The sequence below is a fragment of the Chrysemys picta genome, chromosome 3, assembly GCF_011386835.1.
Source record: "Chrysemys picta bellii isolate R12L10 chromosome 3, ASM1138683v2, whole genome shotgun sequence".
Lineage (NCBI taxonomy): Eukaryota > Metazoa > Chordata > Testudines > Emydidae > Chrysemys > Chrysemys picta.
This window is the reverse complement of record NC_088793.1, coordinates 4,990,206-5,012,997: the sequence shown is the minus strand read 5'-3', so window position 1 is coordinate 5,012,997 and position 22,792 is coordinate 4,990,206. Positions and strand designations below refer to the sequence as shown.

General features: G+C 44.5%; 1 protein-coding gene across 1 annotated transcript; it reads right to left on the bottom strand.

Annotated features, from left to right (window-relative positions):
* Window positions 1-4,842: 4,842 nt before the first annotated feature.
* LOC135982124 (interferon-induced very large GTPase 1-like) lies at window positions 4,843-12,099 on the bottom strand. The gene has a single exon (XM_065587367.1). The coding sequence runs from the start codon at window positions 12,097-12,099 to the stop codon at window positions 4,843-4,845; it is 7,257 nt and encodes a 2,418-aa protein (XP_065443439.1).
* Between the last annotated feature and the right edge of the window lie 10,693 nt (window positions 12,100-22,792).

Genomic DNA, 22,792 nt, shown 5'->3' with positions numbered 1-22,792 from the left:
CCGGTAGGGTGGGGTTCTAATTGGATGAGCATTATCTGTGTCAATGGAGTGGTATGCCCGTTCGGTCCGTCCTGGAGTGGCTGAGAAAATTGGTGCAAAGCTGGTGCACAGCTCCTTGATCTGCTGTCGCTGCAGACATCCAAGGGTCACGGAGAAGTTCACCTCTTCCACGCCACCATCACTTTTTTCTTCATAGTAGACACCTTCAGGCCACTCCGCGTCATCTGTTTTCTGGGCTGTAAACTGGCAAACGTTTAATTCTCTGGAATAAAAGGGCTTAAGAGAATTAACATGGTATACCTTAGGCTTTATGTTGGAGGTGGGGGAGGCTATGAGATAGTTAACAGCTCCTAGGCGCTCCTGGACCGTGAATGGTCCTTTCCACGACGTTTTCATTTTATGGGCCTGGAGCGCCTTTAAGACCATGACTTGGTCTCCTACTTTGAAGGACAGTTCTCTGGAATGTTTATCATACCAGGCCTTTTGCTCTTCCTGAGCATCCTTTAGGTTATCTTTAGCAAGGGCTAAAGAGTGTCGGAGGGTGCTTTGTAGGTTGCTTACAAAGTCTAGAATGTTAGTTCCTGGAGAAGGCGTAAACCCCTCCCATTGCTGCTTCACCAACTGTAATGGCCCCTTAACCTCGTGTCCAAAGACAAGTTCAAATGGTGAAAACCCTAAACTGGGATGTGGTACAGCCCTGTAGGCAAAAAGCAACTGCTGCAATACTAGGTCCCAATCATCGGAGTGTTCATTTATGAATTTACGTATCATGGCCCCCAAAGTTCCATTAAACCTCTCCACCAGGCCATTGGTTTGATGGTGGTAAGGGGTGGCAACCAAGTGATTCACCCCATGAGCTTCCCACAGGTTTTTCATGGTCCCTGCCGGGAAATTAGTTCCTGAATCTGTAAGGATGTCGGAGGGCCAACCTACCCTGGCAAAAATGTCTGCTAATGCCTGGCACACACTTTTAGCCCTGGTGTTGCTTAAGGGTACTGCTTCCGGCCATCGGGTAGCAAAATCCATGAAAGTCAGTATGTACCGCTTTCCTCTGGGGGTCTTCTTTGGGAAAGGACCCAGAATATCCACAGCTACTCGCTGAAATGGGACCTCAATTATGGGTAGTGGCTGGAGAGGGGCTTTAACCTGGTCTTGGGGCTTTCCCACTCGTTGGCACACCTCACAAGACCGGACATAATTAGCAACGTTCTTGCCCATTCTCTCCCAGTGGAAGGACTTCCCCAACCGGTCTTTGGTTCTGTTCACCCCAGAATGACCACTGGGATGATCATGGGCTAAGCTCAAGAGCTTTACCCGATACTTAGTGGGAACTACCAACTGTCTTTGAGGATGCCAGTCTTCCTGGTGCCCACCAGAAAGAGTCTCCTTGTAGAACAAGGACTTTTATACAACAAACCGGGATCGGTTAGAAGAGCTGAGAGGCGGTGGAGTGCTCCGTGCCGCCGCCCAAGCTTTCTGAAGGCTGTCATCTGCTTCCTGCTCGGCCTGGAACTGTTCCCTTGATGCTGGAGACATCAGTTCCTCCTTGGACTGTGGACTTGGGCTTGGTCCCTCTGGAAGCGATGCAGGTGCTGGGGCTGTTTCCATTGACTGTGAACCGCTGTCCGCTGGTGCACTATGTGGTATTTCAGGCTCTGCTGAGCCTCTTGGGTAGGGTTATCTGCTGCTTCTGCCAGGTCAGGCTCGCTGGTGCCCTCTGGCGTTGGAGTTGTAGACGGGTTTGCAAGCGCTGGACTCAGTGCTGGCAATGGTTCTGGTGCTGGTTGTGTTGCCAGTTCTGGTTCTGGGACTGGCTTTGGCTGGGTCTCTGGGATTGGATCCACTACGGCTGTTGCAGCCGTTGGCAGGGGATCCAGTTCCACCACCTTTGTTTGGGTCTCTGGTAACACAGACGGTGTCCTGGTGGACGGCTCAGGAACAGGGATGGGGGTGAAAGCTTGCTTAGCCTGGCTGCGGGTGACTATTCCCACCCTCTTGGCTAGCTTCACATGGTTGGCCAAGTCTTCCCCCAGCAGCATGGGGATGGGATAATTGTCATAGACTGCAAAAGTCCACATTCCTGACCAGCCCTTGTACTGGACATGCAACTTGGCTGTAGGCAAGGTTACAGACTGTGACACGAAGGGTTGAATTGTCACTGGAGCCTCCGGGTTGATGAATTTGGGGTCCACTAGGGATTGGTGGATAGTCGACACTTGTGCCCCAGTGTCCCTCCAAGCGATAACCTTCTTTCCGCCCACTCTCAAGGTTTCCCTTCGCTCCGAGGGTATGAGAGAGGCATCTGGGTCTGGGGATCTTTGGTGTGATTGTGGTGTAATGAACTGTAATCGGTTAGGGTTCTTGGGGCAGTGAGCCTTTATATGTCCCAGTTCATTACATTTAAAACATCACCCTGCTAAGGTATCACCGGGGCGATGTTGGTTGGTGGAGACTGGTGTGGTGGGGTGAGAAGGCGTCTGGGGTTTCCCTTGGGATGTGGGTGGGGCCTTGGGTTGTCCCCGGTGGTAAGGTTTGGTTTCGGCTTGCCCCTTCTGATATTCGCTCCAACTGCTACTAGTTTTTTTCTTTTCTGCCACCTCCACCCATTTGGCTCCAATCTCCCCCGCCTCGGTTACAGTTTTGTGCTTCCCATCTAGGATGCACCTTTCTATTTCCTCAGGAACACCCTCTAAAAACTGCTCCATTTTTACTAGGAAAACTAGATCTTCCAGAGATTTAACATTTGCTCCTGATACCCAGGCATCACCATTTTTGCCAATGTGGTAGGCATGTCGGGTAAATGACACGTCTGGTTTCCACCTTAGGACTCTGAACCGCCGATGGGCATGCTCGGGTGTTAGCCCCATTCTGAGTCTGGCCTTGTTTTTAAAAAGTTCATAACTGTTCATGTGTTCCTTAGGCATTTCAGCCGCCACCTCTGCTAAGGATCCACTGAGCTGCGGCCTCAGCTCTACCATGTACTGGTCTGTAGTGAGGCTGTATCCAAGGCAGGCCCTTTCAAAATTTTCTAAGAAGGCCTCAGTATCATCGCCTGCCTTGTAGGTGGGGAATTTTCTGGGATGGGAAGTGGTACCTGGAGAGGGGTTGCTAGGATTGGCTGGTATATCCGGCCTAGCCCGTGCTAATTCCAGTTCATGCTTCCTCTCTCTTTCTCTCTCCTCCATCTCTTTTTCTTTTTGCTCCATAGCTCTCTTGTGGGCCTCCTCTTTGGCTTTCTCTTCTCTTTCTCTCTGCTCCATAGCTCTCTCAACAGCTTCTTTCTCAAGTTTTTTTAATTGAAGCAATCTCTGATGTTTCCTTTCATTTTCTTCTGCTTCTAGTCTGGCCAGTTCTAGTTTGTTAGCTGCTTCACTGGTAGTCATTTTCCTGTTTTCTTGTGCTGGGCCACACCCCTCTGCAGTTGACTGAAACTGGGATGCACTCAGCTCAGGCTGCTGCTGAGGTAACAGAGACTTTCTAACTAGCTATCCCCGAGAGGTAGAAAGAAAAAAAAACAGTTCAGCTTGTAAATTCCTTTTACCAACTGTTTGCTCACTGATTGAACCCTTCTCTTAACAAAGACCCTTGTTAAAAAAACTTAACACCTCTGCCTTCAGGCAAGGAGAGACCAGATATGCATCTACCTTCAGCTCTGCTTTCCAAGCAGCTAGAAAGGAGAAAAAAAATTTTTACTGGCTTTTGGTTTAAAATGATCCCACCGCTCTGCCACCATGTCAAGGCTACTTCCCCACTCTGAACTTTAGGGTACAAGTGTGGGGGCCTGCATGAAAACTTCTAAGCTTAACTACCAGCTTAGATCTGGTTTGCTGCCACCACTCTTGATGCTAACTCCCTTCCCTGGGTAGCCTTGAGAGACTCTTCACCAATTCCCTGGTGAATACAGATCCAAACCCCTTGGATCTTAAAACAAGGAGAAATTAACCATCCCCCCTCCTCCCTTCCACCAACTCCTGGTGGATCAAGATCCAACCCCCTTGGATCTAAAAACAAGGAAAATCAATCAGGTTCTTAAAAAGAAGGCTTTTAATTAAAGAAAAAGGTAAAAATCATCTCTGTAAAATCAGGATGGAAAATAACTTTACAGGGTAATCAAACTTAAAGAGCCCAGAGGAATCCCCTCTAGCCTTAGGTTCAAAGTTACAGCAAACAGAGGTAAACACTCTAGCAAAAAGGTACATTTACAAGTTGAGAAAACAAAGATAAAAACTAACACGCCTTGCCTGGCTGTTTACTTACAAGTTTGAAATATGAGAGACTTGTTCAGAAAGATTTGGAGAGGATGGATTGATGTCTGGTCCCTCTCAGTCCCAAGAGCGAACAACCCCCAAAACAAAGAGCACAAACAAAAGCATTCCCCCCACCAAGATTTGAAAGTATCTTGTCCCCTTATTGGTCCTTTGGGTCAGGTGTCAGCCAGGTTACCTGAGCTTCTTAACCCTTTACAGGTAAAAGGATTTTGGAGTCTCTGGCCAGGAGAGATTTCATAGTACTGTACACAGGAGAGCTGTTACCCTTCCCTTTATAATTATGACAAGCATAAAGAAAAATCCCCTGCTACAACTTGTGACTGAGTTAGAATATTTCTGTTAAGAAACCTACCCGGATCTGAAGCTATAATGATGCAACTAAACTACTCCATACTGAAGTTAATAATCTGCCCATATTTCTCCAAGTTCTCCAAGAGACTGGAATATAGATTTGCTTGAATGACTAACTCTCTAAAGCAGTAATATTTAAAAATAGTCATTACATACACTTCCAAAGGAGTAAAGCTAATGGCATATCAACCTATAGTTATTCTTTCTGACTGACTGAAGGTTGTCAATTTTTCAGCTCAGAGAGTACAGTGTCCTTTGTAACGTATTTCCATTGAGGAGGGATTTTTCCTTTGCCTTCAAACTTTCTACCATGGAGTTTTTCTATCTCTGCCTTGAAATGACACACAAACCATTTCCAGTAAGACTGCTCTGAGTTGTCTGATGTGATGCTCCAGTCCGAATAAGGAGATCCTCCTTCCCAGTATTTCTTGTATGGAATGCGTCGATCTTCACTAAGTATGTATTGGCAATCACTTGCTACAAGACTGGAACAAATATCAATAACTAGATTGTCTGTTTTATGCCAGCACCTACCATCCACAGCTTGAGGCCGATGGAAAGGAACACTGTGTTTTCCATCATGACCAGCTATGGTGTTTGTGCAAGGAGCTGTGCAAAAGGGACACTTCTCCCAGCACCCACCAAGCTGTTCAGCTAGTATTTCATGTGGTTTTCTTGAAAATGGCCCCATATCAATGACAGCAAAGTCTTGTTTCAGCTTTTCTACCACAGGAGCCAATGCTTTACTCATTGCTTCTTTAAGAAACTCTATGTCTGTTACCTCCTGATGTTCAATGCTTTTTAGATCACATCTTGGAAGGGTTAAATGCTGTAGCAGTCTCCTGCAAAATTCATCCAGCCATAAGGATACGTTGCCACTTCTGTCTTTAGTAACTTCAGTTGCGTCACGAATAGCTGAAAGGATAAGAGTATGGAAACAATCAAGGGAATTGTTTAGGAAACTCTTCAGTTTTGGATTGTTCTTGTCTAAGCAATAATCATCAACACGCTGCTTGATAAAATCCTCAAAAAAGTCTTTTGGGAATTGAATGTATCGCTTGTACTCCTCAAAGTCTTCCTTCTCTGCCAGATACACAAGAATAGAGTTTTCTAGTTTCGATCTGTTCCCATTGAAAGCTGGAAGTGTAGACTTCATCTCACTGGCTATGTCAATGGCAGTCTTGTCATAGACTGCCTGGCGGAGAGCTGCAGCAAGCTTGGTGCATAAGAAATCAGCAAATGTTGTGATGGAGGCTGCTCCTTGGCAGGAAATCTGAAAACACTTGAAGAAATCTTCTCTTTTACTCTCCAGGTAGACAGTTGGATCATTTGCTTTTTTAAATGCTGTGTGCAGGTCTTCAAACCTTCCTGTTGCCATTTTGCATAAAAATACTGATAAATCTATTATGTAATCATTATTAAATATGTACTTTGGGTTATTAGCTGCAGAGTCCACTTCTTGTCTTATTTTATTCAGTATTTCATGAATGTAACTTGCATTGTAATCCAGTCTCTGCTGCTCTTTCCTATCGATCATTGCTCTGACCCCCTGTGTGATGCGACCTGTAACCTGCTCTATAGTGTCTCTGTCACACTTCTCTAAAGTCTTCTTCAGTCCATACCATTCTCTCTTTATGGTGATATGCTTGGAAAAATCAGTGGAAAACATATTCTTGCTAGAACAGGCCTTAATTTTTTCTGCTCTAACAGACTTCGGTTTAAAACGCTCGAGCAGGATGTTTTCTATATCAACCCTGATGTTAGGCTCTGTAGCAGGAGGGGCATCAGAGGACACTTCATAGACCCATTTTCCCCACAGGAGGTTGAAGTTCTTTCTCAGTTCATTTTCACTCAATTCCTTGCCTTTTAATGACAGAGCCAGCTCTTGGCTCTTTTTCAAAAGCTCATTATCATATTCTGACTTCCTTTCATCCAGTTTGCTTTGGTTCTTCCTTAATCTGATAAGTTCTTCAGATTTCCTCTTAGTTTCATCAATAAGTGACATTTTAAGATCTGTCAGTTTAATTTCTGTGCTTGCTTTCCATTGAATCAATATTTCAGCATCTGGGTCTTCACGGAAATACTTTTCGAGTTGATCCATGATGGCACCATATTTTTCTTTAACTTCTCCTTCAAGGCTTTCTCTGGTGATTTGGAGCATTTCTCTGTTCCTGATTTGATTGTTTAGTTTTGTCTGCAGCTCTAGCATGTGGCTTCTCAGCTGCCAGGTCCATTGGCTAAACATTGTTTCTAACCTGTTGTAGGCCGCAATCTCCAGCGAGTTCTTAAAGCTAAAAATAAAATTCTCATTTAACAAAGCCTTCCACAAATCACCGATTCGGACTTTTAATCCCGACAGCTTTAAAACACTGCCCTGAGATTCCTTTTTGGCAGCCATGAGAATCTTGCTCTTCAGTTCCTGCACATTTTGGCTGTAACTGGGGTTTGGAGGTGCCATCGGTGGGTTTCCTTCCCAGAGGTGAGCAAAGTAATGAATGTGGGTCTTCACGTCAAATCGGATAACGTCACTGAAGCAGGTAACATCACAGAACTCTTGCTGGGCTGCAGTAACTGTCATTTCATCTAACTTTTGCTGGAGGCGTCTTTGTCCTTCCATATTTTTTCCTTTTGCACTTATGTCTCCAACATTTTGGTGCACAAACAAACAGCTTGGGGAGAGATTTACTTTCTTCATCCTCAGAAATGCCTGGACAGCGATCTGCAGGATATCTTGCATTTCTGAAGGGTTCTCACCAAAGATATTGATCACAGTCATGTTGCCAATACCAATGACGAAGGTGGCTAGCTCATTATCATGATTAAGGGACAACTTATTGGCTCTCTCTATGGCCCGGAGCCCTTCCGTATCAATAACTAGTATGTAATCAAAGTTCAGAGCCTTTTGGAGGTTCTCATCCACCTTAATCAGCTGCATAAATGCTCCCCTGGTGCATCTCCCTGCACTGACACTAAACTGAAGACCAAACATGGCATTCAGTACTGTTGATTTTCCAGTGCTCTGAATGCCAAGAACAGAAAGAACAAACACCTTTCTGTCTCCTAGCTTCTCAATTAATGAGTCAAAAACTGCTCCAACCCATTTTAATGGCACGTATGAAGCATCGCCGTCCATTAGCTCAATGGGATAACCTGAAACCATCAGGTCAGCTGCAATTTGAGGTAATTCAAGAAAACATTTATCTTTTTGGATCATTGCATCCAGAGCTTCATAAATCTGACCTACCTCTCTCAAAATGTGTTCAAGGCCAATTGTAGAATTATTTATCTCAGCTGAGAGTTTTTCTAAATCATTTTGCAATCTAGTTTTCAAATCATTTTCATCTTTTTTCTTTATCAATATTTCAGACCATAAGTTGTGGTATTTCTGGTGAAGATCTACAAGGTGGTCAGAGGACAATTCATCCATAAACACTTTCATCCATTGCAGGAAGTACTTTTTAGTGGCCTCTGGATATGACTGGAGAAATTCAAGCACTGACTTCATTAGGTCATTGAGGGGGAATGCCTTATTTAATTGATCACGTCGTATTGCATCTTTATCTGATTCAATTTGGCTGCGGTGCTGTTCAATGCTTCTGTTCTTTTTATCATGCAAGCGAGTAAGTTCCTTATCTTTCTTACACCACCTGTGCCATAATTCTCCTTGAAGAGGCAATAGCTCTTCCTTCATGCTTGCTAAGCTATGCTTTTTCAAGAGGACCATCAATGCCTGTGCCTTTGACTTGGCTTCCTTGCACTCTTTTTTGTCTTCATCAATGAGGAAGCCATGCTCGCGAGCACTTTTTACACAAGCATCAAGACTACAAGTGGCAATTGAGCCTGCCAGAAAATCTCTGATTGTTGCTGTTATTTCATCTATTAATTCTGCCTCGTTTCTGTTCTTAATGCCTATTCCTACATTCTGATTCAATTTACCAGCCACAATGTTCTCTTTTTCAGCAAAAAGGCAGATCAAAGGCTTTTGAGATTGCCAAAGATCACGGATAATTTGCTTGCCCCTTTTGTCATTCTGATCTGTATCTGATAAGAGAACCACATTTATAGAAGCGATCTCCTGTAAAAATGTGACTTGTTGCTCGTGCTCTCTTGCATCCCCATGCAGGTTTGTGAATGCGATGCAATTGTCAAATCTGTCATCATCCTTTCCACCTGGACAGTACCAGGAGATTTCCACAACCCCGTTCATCAGGACACAATCTTTGCTGCTGCCTCTACAGTGACGGTGGAAAAAAATGTCATGTTTGTGCTTACCCAGCAGAGCATTCAGGATCTGAGACTTAGAAGAATGAGGCGAATGACCAATCCGTGTGAAGGACACCACAGGTGTATCTGCTTGATAAATCAGTTTGTTTTTATAATTTTGAATGGTACTCTCAAGTCCTGATTTGTCAGCACTTTTCCAGCTCTTTTTTACTTGGCTAAGGGTCCAAAGAGGGAATTCTATTTGTGAAGTAGAAGGATTTGGCACCAGAAGTGGGAGTGCAAACTGGCAGAAAGCAAGCTTTGTTGCAACATATTGTCTCATGAAATCATCTGCACAATGAAAAATTGCCATCTGGATGTCCATTGGGTGCACGTGTCCCTGATTTGTAGCAGATTCATTGGCTCCCTCACTAAAATAACCAAAAAAGTCATCAAATGTATCTGAGGATTCACTCTCTTTGTCTGTGGTGTTCAATGCCCTGGTTATATCTTGTTTTGCTTTACTGTCATCCTTACAAACCAAATACCTGACCCGATAGTCCACCATTAACAGCTTTTGCAAAAAATAAAATGGCAGCTTATCTTCTGTGCTGGGCTCACTGTCATGTAAAGAGGTCTTGTAAATTATATGGAAACTGTCTGTCCCCATTTTCCTTGGATAGTACTTTTCAAGTCCAAGTCGCTTCATTAAATTAAGGAACTCTTGGTTTTCAATAGGTTCATATATTTCAACATCAGTAGATTGCACTTTTGGTTCTAATTTTGATGGTTTTGCTCTTTGACAGATGTCTTCTAGTTCTTTTATTATATCCCGTTTCTGCGAATTATCATTTGCGGCTTCAAAATCCCCATTTAAAAAGCAATTTAAGTCTCTTTCCAGTACGTCCCAATCATTCCGTGCACTGTGCTTTCTAAGAACATTTGCTATTTCTGCAGAGAGTAATTTTCCCATGTGATGTTTCATAAAAGTCAAACGTTTATTCTTCTCCTCCAGAGTTACATCTTTGATTTCAGCTGTCACTGTCAGACCTGTCAAGAGCAGGGAAGCCTGAGCTCTGGAAACATTTTGATCCCTGTGACTCAAATATTCCTCGTGTGCTGTTTGCATTTCCTTTAACATGAAGTTAATTTCTGGGCACCCGAGGAGATACTGAAAAGTGTTACTTTCCACTCGGTATCCTGTGCTGGCTGCAATTGAGAGTAACAACAGCTCGATGTCTGTCTGTGTTCGCTCTCTTAGGGCCTGCAGAAAGGAAGACAAAGCTAAGCTCACATTTAAGGTGGCCTTTACCTTTGCTTCTTGCACTGCTGCTGCAGAAGACATAGGGGCATAAGTAACTTCCTGTATGTAATTCTTCATTTCCTGTAGGACTTGAATAAAATCAGCAAATTCAGAGACAGACATATTTTTTTGCTGCTTTTTTTCTTCATGAAAGATCCACTGCATAATGGAGGAAGATTTGGGGAAATTCTTAACTGAATAGACATGAGGATCCAGAAGGCAGCGCAGCACAGATTTCATGTATATAGTATTTTGTGCCGGCAAATCTTCGCACAGTGAAACTGTATTTTCCAGGAAGTCTTGAAGCCCTTTATCTGACAGGCAAATGTTAATCCATACACTGTAGTTCTTTGTTTTTTCAGTCAGCTTTTGTTTGAAATTGTTCAATTTCACCAACAGTTTTTCATCTGTAGTGGCATCCCAGGACTTCATTTCCTCTAAGAACAATCTGGCCTCATCCACTGCACTGGCTAATCCCTCTCCAAACAATGTACCGATGCTTTGGTTAGTTAGGACTTCATAGGCATTTCTGAGACTGCTGCTGATTTCATGAACATCTCTAAAATCTTGTCTGTGATTGGACAGGATGATCTCCCACACAGGAATTAGCTGAAAGCCTCGGTCAATGACACTCCAGGTTTTGTTACTGGTCACGAGCCCAGATTGCCATTGGGTGAGAGAATGTGTCTCTGGTGGGCCCCCTGTCTTGGTCACAAACAACTGAATCTCTGTTTGGGTTTGTTTTCTATCTGTGCCCTGAAATGAGGCTTCAGAACCTGATTTTGACACAGTAACACCAGCTGAAATGCTCCAACCAAACCCACTATAGCTGCCCCCAACATAGGAGCTGAGTGCATCAGATGTTTGTTTCTTCACCTCGTCCAGCTGCTCTGCCCGGAATCCCTCAGAAGACGCTTTCCACCAGAATATCCCACCCAAGTGAAGGGGGCCCTGGTTTGCATGAGACCCGAATCTCTTGAAGAATCGCCCACCCCTGCTCTTCAGCAAGTTGAGCTTGTCCGGCTCTGGGGTGTGACTCAAAAGGTCCTCAATCTCTTTTAACTCTTGCAGCGCTGCACTGGAAAGTCGAAGCTGATCCTTGGGGAAGTAGCATGAGGCCAGTGGGATGTAGCTGTACTTGGTGGTGCAAATGTAGGTGTGTTCAGAGCGGGATTTGTGGGTTTCTTCAGATTCTGAAGAGCTGCTGTAATCTGAGCTGGTTTCAGCACTAAACCCCCAAAACCCACCTTTGGCTGTGACACTAATGCTGAAGCCCAGCTTCTCCATGGTCCTGGTGAATGTGGATTCTGCTTCGGCCGATGAAAACTCCTTCTTCTCAAACAGCGGCCCTTGCTGTGGACCAAAGAGCTCGAACCCTTCTGGGATGTCTATGAGTTGCTCTCGCTTCTCCACCATCTCTGCAAGCTTGTTGGTTTTATAAATGCCCTGCAGGGCCAGCCCTCCCGACGCCCATCTCAAAACTTCCTTATCAGGGAGATTCTCACTCTGGGACACTGACTCCTCCAGGAGGTCTAATTGTTTGTGCACATTCTCCATCACCTCCATCAATGGCTTCTCAGCTGGTGCCCAATACTCTGGGGCGATGTCCATAGCTCGCTGCAGCTCCTCCTCTTTCTTTCTTACAGCTTCCTCATGACGGCTTCTGCCTTTCTCCTGCATTTCTTTTAATCCCTCAAGTGCCAATTTAGCCTGCTCCTGCCTCTTCTTTAGCATCTCCAAGCGTTGCTCCTGCAGCTGCTTCATTGTTGTCTTGCTCTCTGCTATGTTAAGTAGGGTTCGGAGAGCCTGCTTTTCCCATGGGTGCTCTACTTCACACTCCAGCTTTAAATAGTCTTCATAGCTTAGGTATTTCAAAGCCTGCGCAGAGGTAATCCCCAATTTGTCTTGTAGTTTGGGCAGCCAGTACTGTGTACTCAGTCCCACTTCATCGAGTCTCTGCCCCAGTTCTTCCATCTTGGTCTTTGTTTCCTTCACAGGGGCGCTCTGAACTGGATCATCACGGTTTATCTCCTCTGCAGAGAAGGATTTGAAAATGGAAAACATATTTTTGTCATTTCTTCGTGAAAACATTTACCCTCCATCAGATCATTTCCTGAATCTTGATGTACTGAAGTATTCTGAAATTTTACCAATACTCACCCTGGAAAAATTAAAATATTGCTATCGCCACCATTCCCCCCAAACCCCATACACACTGCACTAATCCAAACCATGTCTATGCACTCGCCCCATAGGACTAGTGGTAGACTGGCCGTTCCTCTTCAGCAATGTCAATGATCCTTAGTTGTCTAATTTTTCACTCTGTCCACCCATGCCTGTTCTTTTATTCCTTTCTCCTACAAACAATTTTTTCTTATAGTTCCATTTTCTTTTTTCTGGTTATTTTATCCCTCTTTTCTCCCTTTTTAGTGGCTTTCCTTTCAGTTTTTAGAAGGATTCACTATTCAATTTTGTTACTCTCCCTTTTTAAGTACTCTCTCCATCCCTCATTAGATTTCCTATTACATTGTATTACACAGTACCTAGAAGCCCTAAGCAAGTTCAGGTTCCAGTTGTGATAAGAACTTGTATGTGGAACTGAGGCACACTGGGAAAACTGGGAATTGAACCCAGACCTCTCAAGTCCTAGGCAGGACCTTTACCAGAAGCCCATCCCTTCGATTCCTCAGTTGTCCTTCCCTTCTTATTTTCTGTGCTCTCGCCCCACCACTGAATTTCTATTTGCTCTTTTCTGTTCCTATTTTTGTTTCTGGTATTTCTATTTCTCTTTCCCATTCTCTTCTGTTCCTTAGCCACCCCATATCTCTCTTCCCCCTTATTTCTACCTCCATCCATCCTCTTCTCTTCCACAGAGGACTCCAATCTATATTCCCTCCCTGCTTTTCCTCAGTCTCTGCTCTCCTCCATACCCACATCTTTGTTTCCGCCTCCCAGGCAATTAAACTCTGCTGTGTTTCCTTCCATATCCATCTTCGTTCTTTCCTTCTCTTCTCTGGGGACCAGTGTGGGGCAAAATATTCCCCTTTTGTCACATTCCCTCTCCCCTTCTAATCCCATGGGAAACACAGACATTCCCGAAACTGCTTTACATGGGCAGTTGGGCAACAATAAAAAAAATGCAGGAGGAGCAGCTGGAAAAGCTAAATAAGAGGAAAGAAATAGGATACTATAGAAGGTGTTGACAGAAATGCAGGAGAGAAGTATCATCTTTCATTCAGTATCAGAAGGTCGACTCCCACCCCCAGCTGCCCCAGTGTGCACTACTTTGCATTTATCAACATTGAATTTCATCTGCCATTTTGTTGCCCAGTCACCCAGTTCTGAGAGATTCTTTTGTAGCTTTTCACAGTCTTGTCTGGGACTTAACTCTCTTGAGTAGTTCTGTATCATCTGCAAATTTTGCCACCTCACTGTTTACCCCTTTTTCCAGATCATTGATGAATATGTTGAATAGGACTGGTCCCAGTACAGACCCCTGGGGGACACCATTTACCTCTCTCCATTCTGAAAACTGACCATTTATTCCTCCCCTTTGTTTCCTATCTTTTAACCAGGTACCGACCCATGAGAGGACCTTCCCTTTTATCCCATGACTGTTTACTTTGCTTAAGAGCCTGTAGTGAGGGACCTTGTCAAAGGCTTTCTGAAAATCTAAATACACTATATCCACTGGATCCCCCTTGTCCACATGCTTGTTGCCCCCCTCAAAGAATTCTAGTAGATTGATGATGCATGATTTCCCTTTACAAAAACCATGTTGACTCTTCCCCAACTAATTATGTTCATCTATGTGTCTGACAATTTTGTTGCTAACATAGCTGACATTGCTAAAACACACTAAATATGTAACCACATTCCAGTAGACCAGCACAAATACACCCCAGCCTAGCAAAGATAAGATGGTTTGAGAGAGTGGTGAATAGGGATGTTTTGTCTGAAACATGAGGAGAAAGATACAAGGGGAGGTAACAAACGTCATGAAACATGTAAGATGGTATGTAAGTTGTTTGTTTGTCTCAGTCTATAAATGTTGGGATGCCTCACCTTAACCCTTTGGCTGGCTAGGGGGCAGGGAAAAGTCCCACTGCTGACTGAAGTGGTCCACTGTCACCGGAATACATGTTAGTGTCTGTGACGGGGCGCCTGCCCTGCACTGGCCCTGAGAGGGTTAAAACCAGCCTAGGGAGGCTGAGCAGCAGGCAGCCAAAGGAGTGGCTGCAGAGGAAACAGCCAATTAGGGTGGTGACTGCAGACAATTAGGGCGGCAGCTGGACCAGCCAATCAAGGCCCAACCGATCCATATAAAAGGAAGCTGCAGACCAGCATGAGGGAGTCTGCTGCAGGGAGCCCTAGGGACAGGACTGGCTTCCTAGAGGGCTAGAGAGAGACCAGCACCTGAGGAAGGGCAGGTACTAGCAGGGACCGGGGGAGCTAGAGAGGGCTCCCAACAGGCTGCCAGGACTTACAGACTCAAGACCCTGGGAAGAAGGAAAAGGAACTGGAGCCAGAGGCAGGAGCAGAAGGACCTGAGGCTGCGGGGAAGTGGCCCAGGGAATAGAGACAGTGAGCTGGAAGGAAGAGTCAGCAGGAAGCTGCTGTTTGCAGGATCTCTGGGCTGGGGCCCAGAGTAGTGGGCAGGCCTGGGTCCTCCCCCCACCCCACTAGCCACTGAAGGAGTGGCCCGGCTGTGGACTGCCAACCCGCAGCGAGGAGTGGCTGGACTCTTGTTGGAGGAGTCCCCTGGAAGGGCAGGAAACTGGATGGTGACATGGCCAGAGGGCTGTGCCACAAAGTAGACGCTGAGACAAAGGAGCCGTAATGGGTCTGCAGGTGGAGGTGAGGGCAGGAGAGCCACCACCATCCAAGGGCGCACTCACGGGAACTGAGCTAATTCCAGAAAACCCCAGCTGGAGGTGCCAGTGTGGTGAGTGACCCCGTGACAGTGTCCCTGTAGAATCTATGGGTTGCTAGTAACATGCTTTGTCATCAATAAACCTGGCCGAGAGCCTTCACTACTGAACCAAGTCTGTGGTCTTTCTGGGCAGTTCTACTGAGGTCTGCTGAACCAGCTACCTGTGCAGAGCTGGGACAGCACAGAGAGAGAGAACACACACTGATCCCAACCTGAAAACACTGATGACCCTGACTGCTGACTTGGTAAGTAGGCGAGCTGTCCTCTGAGGAATCATGATCTAACATGGCAGAAAACTCCAATCTAGGGAACCTCCTTATCCCCTCCCTTCAAATCCCCACAGATTTTAATGATAAATGTGCTCACTGGGTAATGAATAAAAGTGGTCTATATGAATGTAAAAAAACAAAGTGAGGAAACATCGACTGGAATCTGTAAGGCTAGGGCAGAGACTGTAGCCTTGAAAAATAATAAGAGTAAGAAATGTACAATATTGCAAACTATGTTGTGAGGTTGGGAACACCCACAACCAGCCTTTCAGCTACAACAAAGGAGTAGCCATCACTGGCCAGATGGTGTTAGTGGCTCATCAACACCCAATACACTACTCCAGAGACTTCCCTGAGAAGGCGCGTATGCCATGGGGGCAGACTAACACATGTCACAGCAAGGATCTTTCTAGCAGTTGCAAGAAAGTATAAAGGACTAGGGCTTTGTCTACACTAGCAAGCTTACAGCGGCACAACTGTACCAATGCAGCTGCACCATTGTATGATTGCTCGTGTAGCTGCTCTATGCCGATGGGAGAGTGCTCTCCCGTCAACATAATAAAACCACCTCTACAGGTGGCGGTAGCTATGTCAACAGGAGACACTCTCGCACCGACATAACGCTGGGCATACTACCACTTATGCCGGTGAAATCTGAGTATCAGAGGGGTAGCCGTGTTAGTCTGGATCTGTAAAAGCAGCAAAGAGTCCTGTGGCACCTTATAGACTAACAGACGTATAGGAGCATGAGCTTTCGTGGGTGAATACCCACTTCTTCGGATGCAAGGAAGAAGTGGGTATTCACCCACGAAAGCTCATGCTTCTATACGTCTGTTAGTCTATAAGGTGCCACAGGACTCTTTGGTGAAATCTGAGTCGCTCAGGGCGGTGTTTTTTTTTTCACACTCCTGAGCGACATACATTTTGCCAACATAAGTGGTAGTGTGGACACGGCCTTACACACTTCACAGCAAGGATCTGTCTAGCAGCTGGGAGAAAGTATAAAAGAAGGAGAGTGACATTGTCACTTGGCCTCACTCCCACCCCCTCATCTCAACACCTGGAAGAATGTCTGGAAGACAAAGACTTTGAACTGGCGAAGTTTGGTCCCAGGCTGAAATGTGGTGCAGCCTGTGTTCTGAGGTATAACCTGCTTGTACCAATTGTTAGGGTGAGACACTGCTTGATTCAAATCTTGCTTAGTCTGTTTAAGTTAGAATTTAGATCACACATGTATTTTTGTTTCTTAAGTAACCAACTCTGATCTCTAGGCCTATTACTTATAATCGCTTAAAATCTACCTATCTATAGGTCATAAATCTGTTTTATATTTTACCTCAAACAGTGTGTTTTGGTTGAAGTGCTTGGGAAACCTGAGAGATGGGTTGGAAACAAGAGGGATCGTGGGCTATAATGGCAGAGAGAAAGGAGGGTCAGGGCAAAACTGGGAGGAAAGATCAAACCAGTATCTTAGATGCCTATATACAAATGCGAGAAGTATGGGTAATAAGCAGGAAGAACTGGAAGTGCTAATAAATAAATACAGCTATGACATTGTTGGCATCACTGAAATGTGGTGGGATAATACACATGATTGGAATGTTGGTGTGGATGGGTACAGCTTGCTCAGGAAGGATAGACGGGGGAAAAAGGAGGAGGTGTTGCCTTATATATTAAAAATGTACACACTTGGACTGAGGTAGAGATGGACATAGGAGACGGAAGTGTTGCGAGTCTCTGGGTTAGGCTAAAAGGGGTAAAAAACAAGGGAGATGTCATGCTAGGAGTCTACTACAGGCCACCTAACCAGGTGGAAGAGGTGGATGAGGCTTTTTTTAAACAACTAACAAAATCATCCAAAGCCCAAGATTTGGTGGTGATGGGGGACTTCAACTATCCGGATATATGTTGGGAAAATAACACAGCGGGGCACAGACTATCCAATAAGTTCTTGGACTGCATTGGAGACAACTTTTTATTTCAGAAGGTTGAAAAAGCTACTACGGGGAAGCTGTTCTAGACTTGATTTTAACAAATAGGGAGGAACTCGTTGAGAATTTGAAAGTAGAAGGCAGCCTGGGTGAAAGTGATCATGAAATCACAGAGTTTGCAATTCTAAGGAAGGGTAGAAGGGAGAACAGCAAAATAGAGACAATGGATTTCAGGAAGGCGGATTTTGGGAAGCTCAGAGAGCTGATAGGTAAGGTCCCATGGGAATCAAGACTGAGGGGAAAAACAACTGAGGAGAGTTGGCAGTTTTTTAAAGAGACTATTAAGGGCCCAAAAGCAAGCTATTCCACTGGGTAGGAAAGATAGAAAATGTGGCAAAAGACCACCTTGGCTTAACCACGAGATCTTGCATGATCTAAAAAATAAAAAGGAGTCATATAAAAAAATGTAAACTAGGACAGATTACAAAGGATGAATATAGGCAAACAACACAGGAATGCAGGGGCAAGATTAGAAAGGCAAAGGCACAAAATGAGCTCAAACTAGCTACAGGAATAAAGGGAAACAAGAAGACTTTTTATCAATACATTAGAAGCAAAAGGAAGACCAAGGACAGGGTAGGCCCACTGCTTAGTGAAGAGGGAGAAACAGTAACAGGAAACTTGGAAATGGCAGAGATGCTGTGACGTTATTGACATAAACTGGGACCGTATAGATCAATATTGCAACCAAGTTCCTGTAGTGGCACCCAAATCTTGTATAAAGGGGGTCAAATGGGGTGTCTAGGACAAGGTTATGGTTTACTGGTTATGATTATGCTGTCTATATGTGTGTATCAGTTTTGTAGTTAAAGTTATGAATATTGGCTCTATACTGTCTGTATGGCAAACTTATGCTATGCTTCTGGGTGACATCCCAGACAAGCTGAGATTAGCTCTGCCTAGCCTGCTTGATGGCCCATTAAGGACCATCAGCTGTACAATGGACCCATTGAGAGAAGGCAGATACGCCTTGTAACTCAGTGAAGTATGCAGGGACTGGCCCATGTGACTCCAGACTCCATTTTGTTGTAATTTTCCACAGTAAGAACAAAGAGGTGTTCTTACACCTGGAAAAGACTATATAAGGCTGATGCCTCATCTCCATCTTGTCTTCAATCCTGCTTCTTACCTCTGGAGGAACTTTGCTACAAACTGAAGCTCTGACAAAGGACTGAGGACCCATCCCAGCTGGGGATGTATTCCAGAGACATGATTTGAACCTGCAGTTTATTCCATTGCTGCTGCAAGCCTGAACCAAGAACTTTGCCATTACTGTATGTAATTGATTCCATTTAACCAATTCTAACTCTCATCTCTACCTTTTTCCTTTTATGAATAAACCTTTAGATTTTAGATTCTAAAGGATTGGCAGCAGCGTGATTTGTGGGTAAGATCTGACTTGTATATTGACCTGGGTCTGGGGCTTGGTCCTTTGGGATCAGGAGAACCTTTTTCTTTTACTGGGGTATTGGTTTTCATAACCATTTGTCCCCATAACGAGTAGCACTGGTGGTAATACTGGGAAACTGGAGTGTCTCAGGAGATTGCTTGTGAGACTTGCGGTTAGCCAGTGGGATGAGACCGAAGTCCTCCTAGTCTAGCTGGTTTGGTTTGCCTTAGAGGTGCCTTGGGCTGTAACTGCCCTGTTTTAGCAATTTGTCCTGAGTTGGCACTCTCAGTTGGGTTCCACCAGAACCGCATTGTCACAGATGCTTAATGACTTCTTTGTTTCGGTCTTCACTGAGAAGTCTGAAGGAATGCCTAACATAGTGAATGCTAATGGGAAGGGGGTAGGTTTAGCAGATAAAATAAAAAAAGAACAAGTTAAAAATCACTTAGAAAAGTTAGATGCCTGCAAGTCACCAGGGCTGGATGAAATGCATCCTAGAATACTCAAGGAGATAATAGAGGAGGTATCTGAGCCTCTAGCTATTATCTTTGGAAAATCATGGGAGACGGGAGAGATTCCAGAAGACTGGAAAAGGGCAAATATAGTGCCCATCTATAAAAAGGGAAATAAAAACAACCCAGGTAACTACAGACCAGTTAGTTTAACTTCTGTGCCAGGGAAGATAATGGAGCAAGTAATTAAGGAAATCATCTGCAAACACTTGGAAGGTGGTAAGGTGATAGGGAATAGCCAGCATGAATTTGTAAAGAACAAATCGTGTCAAACCAATCTGATAGCTTTCTTTGATAGGATAACGAGTCTTGTGGATAAGAGAGAAGCGGTGGATGTGGTATACCTAGACTTTAGTAAGGCATTTGATACAGTCTCGCATGATATTCTTATCGATAAACTAGGCAAATACAAATTAGATGGGGCTACTATAAGGTGGGTGCATAACTGGCTGGATAACCGTACTCAGAGAATAGTTATTAATGGTTCCCAATCCTGCTGGAAAGGTATAACAAGTGGGGTTCCACAGGGGTCTGTTTTGGGACCAGCTCTGTTCGATATCTTCATCAACGACTTAGATATTGGCATAGAAAGTACGCTTATTAAGTTTGCAGATGATACCAAACTGGGAGGGATTGCAACTGCTTTGGAGTACAGGGTCATAATTCAAAATGATCTGGACAAATTGGAGAAATGGTCTGAGTTAAACAGGATGAAGTTTAACAAAGACAAATGGAAAGTGCTCCACTTAGGAAGGAAAAATCAGTTTCACACATACAGAATGGGAAGAGACTGTCTAGGAAGGAGTACGGCAGAAAGGGATCTAGGGGTTATAGTGGACCACAAGCTAAATATGAGTCAACAGTGTGATGCTGTTGCAAAAAAAGCAAACATGATTCTGGGATGTATTAACAGGTATGTTGTGAGCAAGACACGAGAAGTCATTCTTCCGCTCTACTTTGCTCTGGTTAGGCCTCAGCTGGAGTATTGTGTCCAGTTCTGGGCACCGCATTTCAAGAAAGATGTGGAGAAATTGGAGAAGGTCCAGAGAAGAGCAACAAGAATGATTAAAGGTCTTGAGAACATGACCTATGAAGGAAGGCTGAAAGAATTGGGTTTGTTTAGTTTGGAAAAGAGAAGACTGACAGGGGACATGATAGCAGTTTTCAGGTATCTAAAAGGGTGTCATAAGGAGGAGGGAGAAAACTTGTTCACCTTAGCCCCTAAGGATAGAACAAGAAGCAATGGGCTTAAACTGCAGCAAGGGAGGTCTAGGTTGGACATTAGGAAAAAGTTCCTAACTGTCAGGGTGGTTAAACACTGGAACAAATTGCCTAGGGAGGTTGTGGAATCTCCATCTCTGGAGATATTTAAGAGTAGGTTAGATAAATGTGTATCAGGGATGGTCTAGACAGTACTTGGTCCTGCCATGCGGGCAGGGGACTGGACTCGATGACCTCTCGAGGTCCCTTCCAGTCCTAGAATCTATGAATCTATGAGTTTGGGGCCTATATGATGTATTTTTTCATACATTAAAAAAGGATGAATCCCTGTTTTAAGTGCAAAACTCACTTCAGTTCTGGAGCTGCAACTGATGCCTCCAGAAGAAGCAGGAGTTCTCAACTTCCCGGTTGCCTAACTGTCAGTTAAACTTCAGGCTCAGTTGGAATCCCAAAGACGGGGGGAAACCTCTTTATGCATTTAATTGTAATAGTGCAAAAGTGGCCTATTTCTGAGATGTTATCAAAGTGTGTGCAACATTTGGAGTTTGTGGAGACTGTGACTGTTTTGTTAGAGGAACCCAAAAGTAAAATTTGAAGAAGGAGAATTTTTAAATGTTTTCTTTGTACCCATTTGTCAATGTTTGTCTGAAAGTGTTCCATGGAAAATTAACTTTGTCTGTGAAGAGTCACAGGGCCAAGTTTGGAGACAGAATTCAGTCATTCAAGTGTGAAGCAGACGGATTTTCATGCAAATCTAAACACAGCCCTAACCGTGGAGATGCTACTGATGTCTCCATCACTGTCATTTGTGTTTGAGTGTTCAGGGGCCGCTGGTCCTTAGGGAACAGTGGGGCTAAGTCCCACCAATATCAGCACAGCTGTGCAGTGTGGTTGGGGTACTGCAGGGTGCAGTATCCCCTGCTGCCACTGGGGGGCGCCTGGTGGACTCTGGAGCTGTTCCAGCCTGTGGAGGCTGCAGGACGCCTCTGTGAATGAAGAACCAGGCACAGAAAAAGGAATACAGGATTCTGGGGGGCTGTTTCAGATCACAGACCCACGCCTTCCCGGTTTCATAGATTCATAGATTCATAGATTATAGGACTGGAAGGGACCTCGAGAGGTCATCGAGTCCAGTCCCCTGCCCGCATGGCAGGACCAAATACTGTCTAGACCATCCCTGATAGACATTTATCTAACCTACTCTTAAATATCTCCAGAGACGGAGATTCCACAACCTCCCTAGGCAATTTATTCCAGTGTTTAACCACCCTGACAGTTAGGAACTTTTTCCTAATGTCCAACCTAGACCTCCCTTGCTGCAGTTTAAACCCATTGTTTCTGGTTCTATCCTTAGAGGCTAAGGTGAACAAGTTCTCTCCCTCCTCCTCATGACACCCTTTTAGATACCTGAAAACTGCTATCATGTCCCCTCTCAGTCTTCTCTTTTCCAAACTAAACAAACCCAGTTCTTTCAGCCTTCCTTCATAGGTCATGTTCTCAAGACCTTTAATCATTCTTGTTGCTCTTCTTTGGACCCTTTCCAATTTCTCCACATCTTTTTTAAAATGCGGTGCCCAGAACTGGACACAATACTCCAGCTGAGGCCTAACCAGAGCAGAGTAGAGCGGAAGAATGACTTCTCGTGTCTTGCTCACAACACACCTGTTAATGCATCCCAGAATCATGTTTGCTTTTTTTGCAACAGCATCACACTGTTGACTCATATTTAGCTTGTGGTCCACTATAACCCCTAGATCCCTTTCTGCCGTACTCCTTCCTAGACAGTCTTTTCCCATTCTGTATGTGTGAAATTGATTTTTCCTTCCTAAGTGGAGCACTTTGCATTTGTCTTTGTTAAACTTCATCCTGTTTAACTCAGACCATTTCTCCAATTTGTCCAGATCATTTTGAATTATGACCCTGTCCTCCAAAGTAGTTGCAATCCCTCCCAGTTTGGTATCATCCGCAAACTTAATAAGCGTACTTTCTATGCCAATATCTAAGTCGTTGATGAAGATATTGAACAGAGCCGGTCCCAAAACAGACCCCTGCGGTACCCCACTCGTTACGCCTTTCCAGCAGGATTGGGAACCATTAATAACAACTCTCTGAGTACGGTTATCCAGCCAGTTATGCACCCACCTTATAGTAGCCCCATCTAATTTGTATTTGCCTAGTTTATCGATAAGAATATCATGCAAGACCGTATCAAATGCCTTACTAAAGTCTAGGTATACCACATCCACCGCTTCACCCTTATCCACAAGGCTCGTTATCCTATCAAAGAAAGCTATCAGATTGGTTTGACATGATTTGTTCTTCACAAATCCATGCTGGCTGTTCCCTATCAC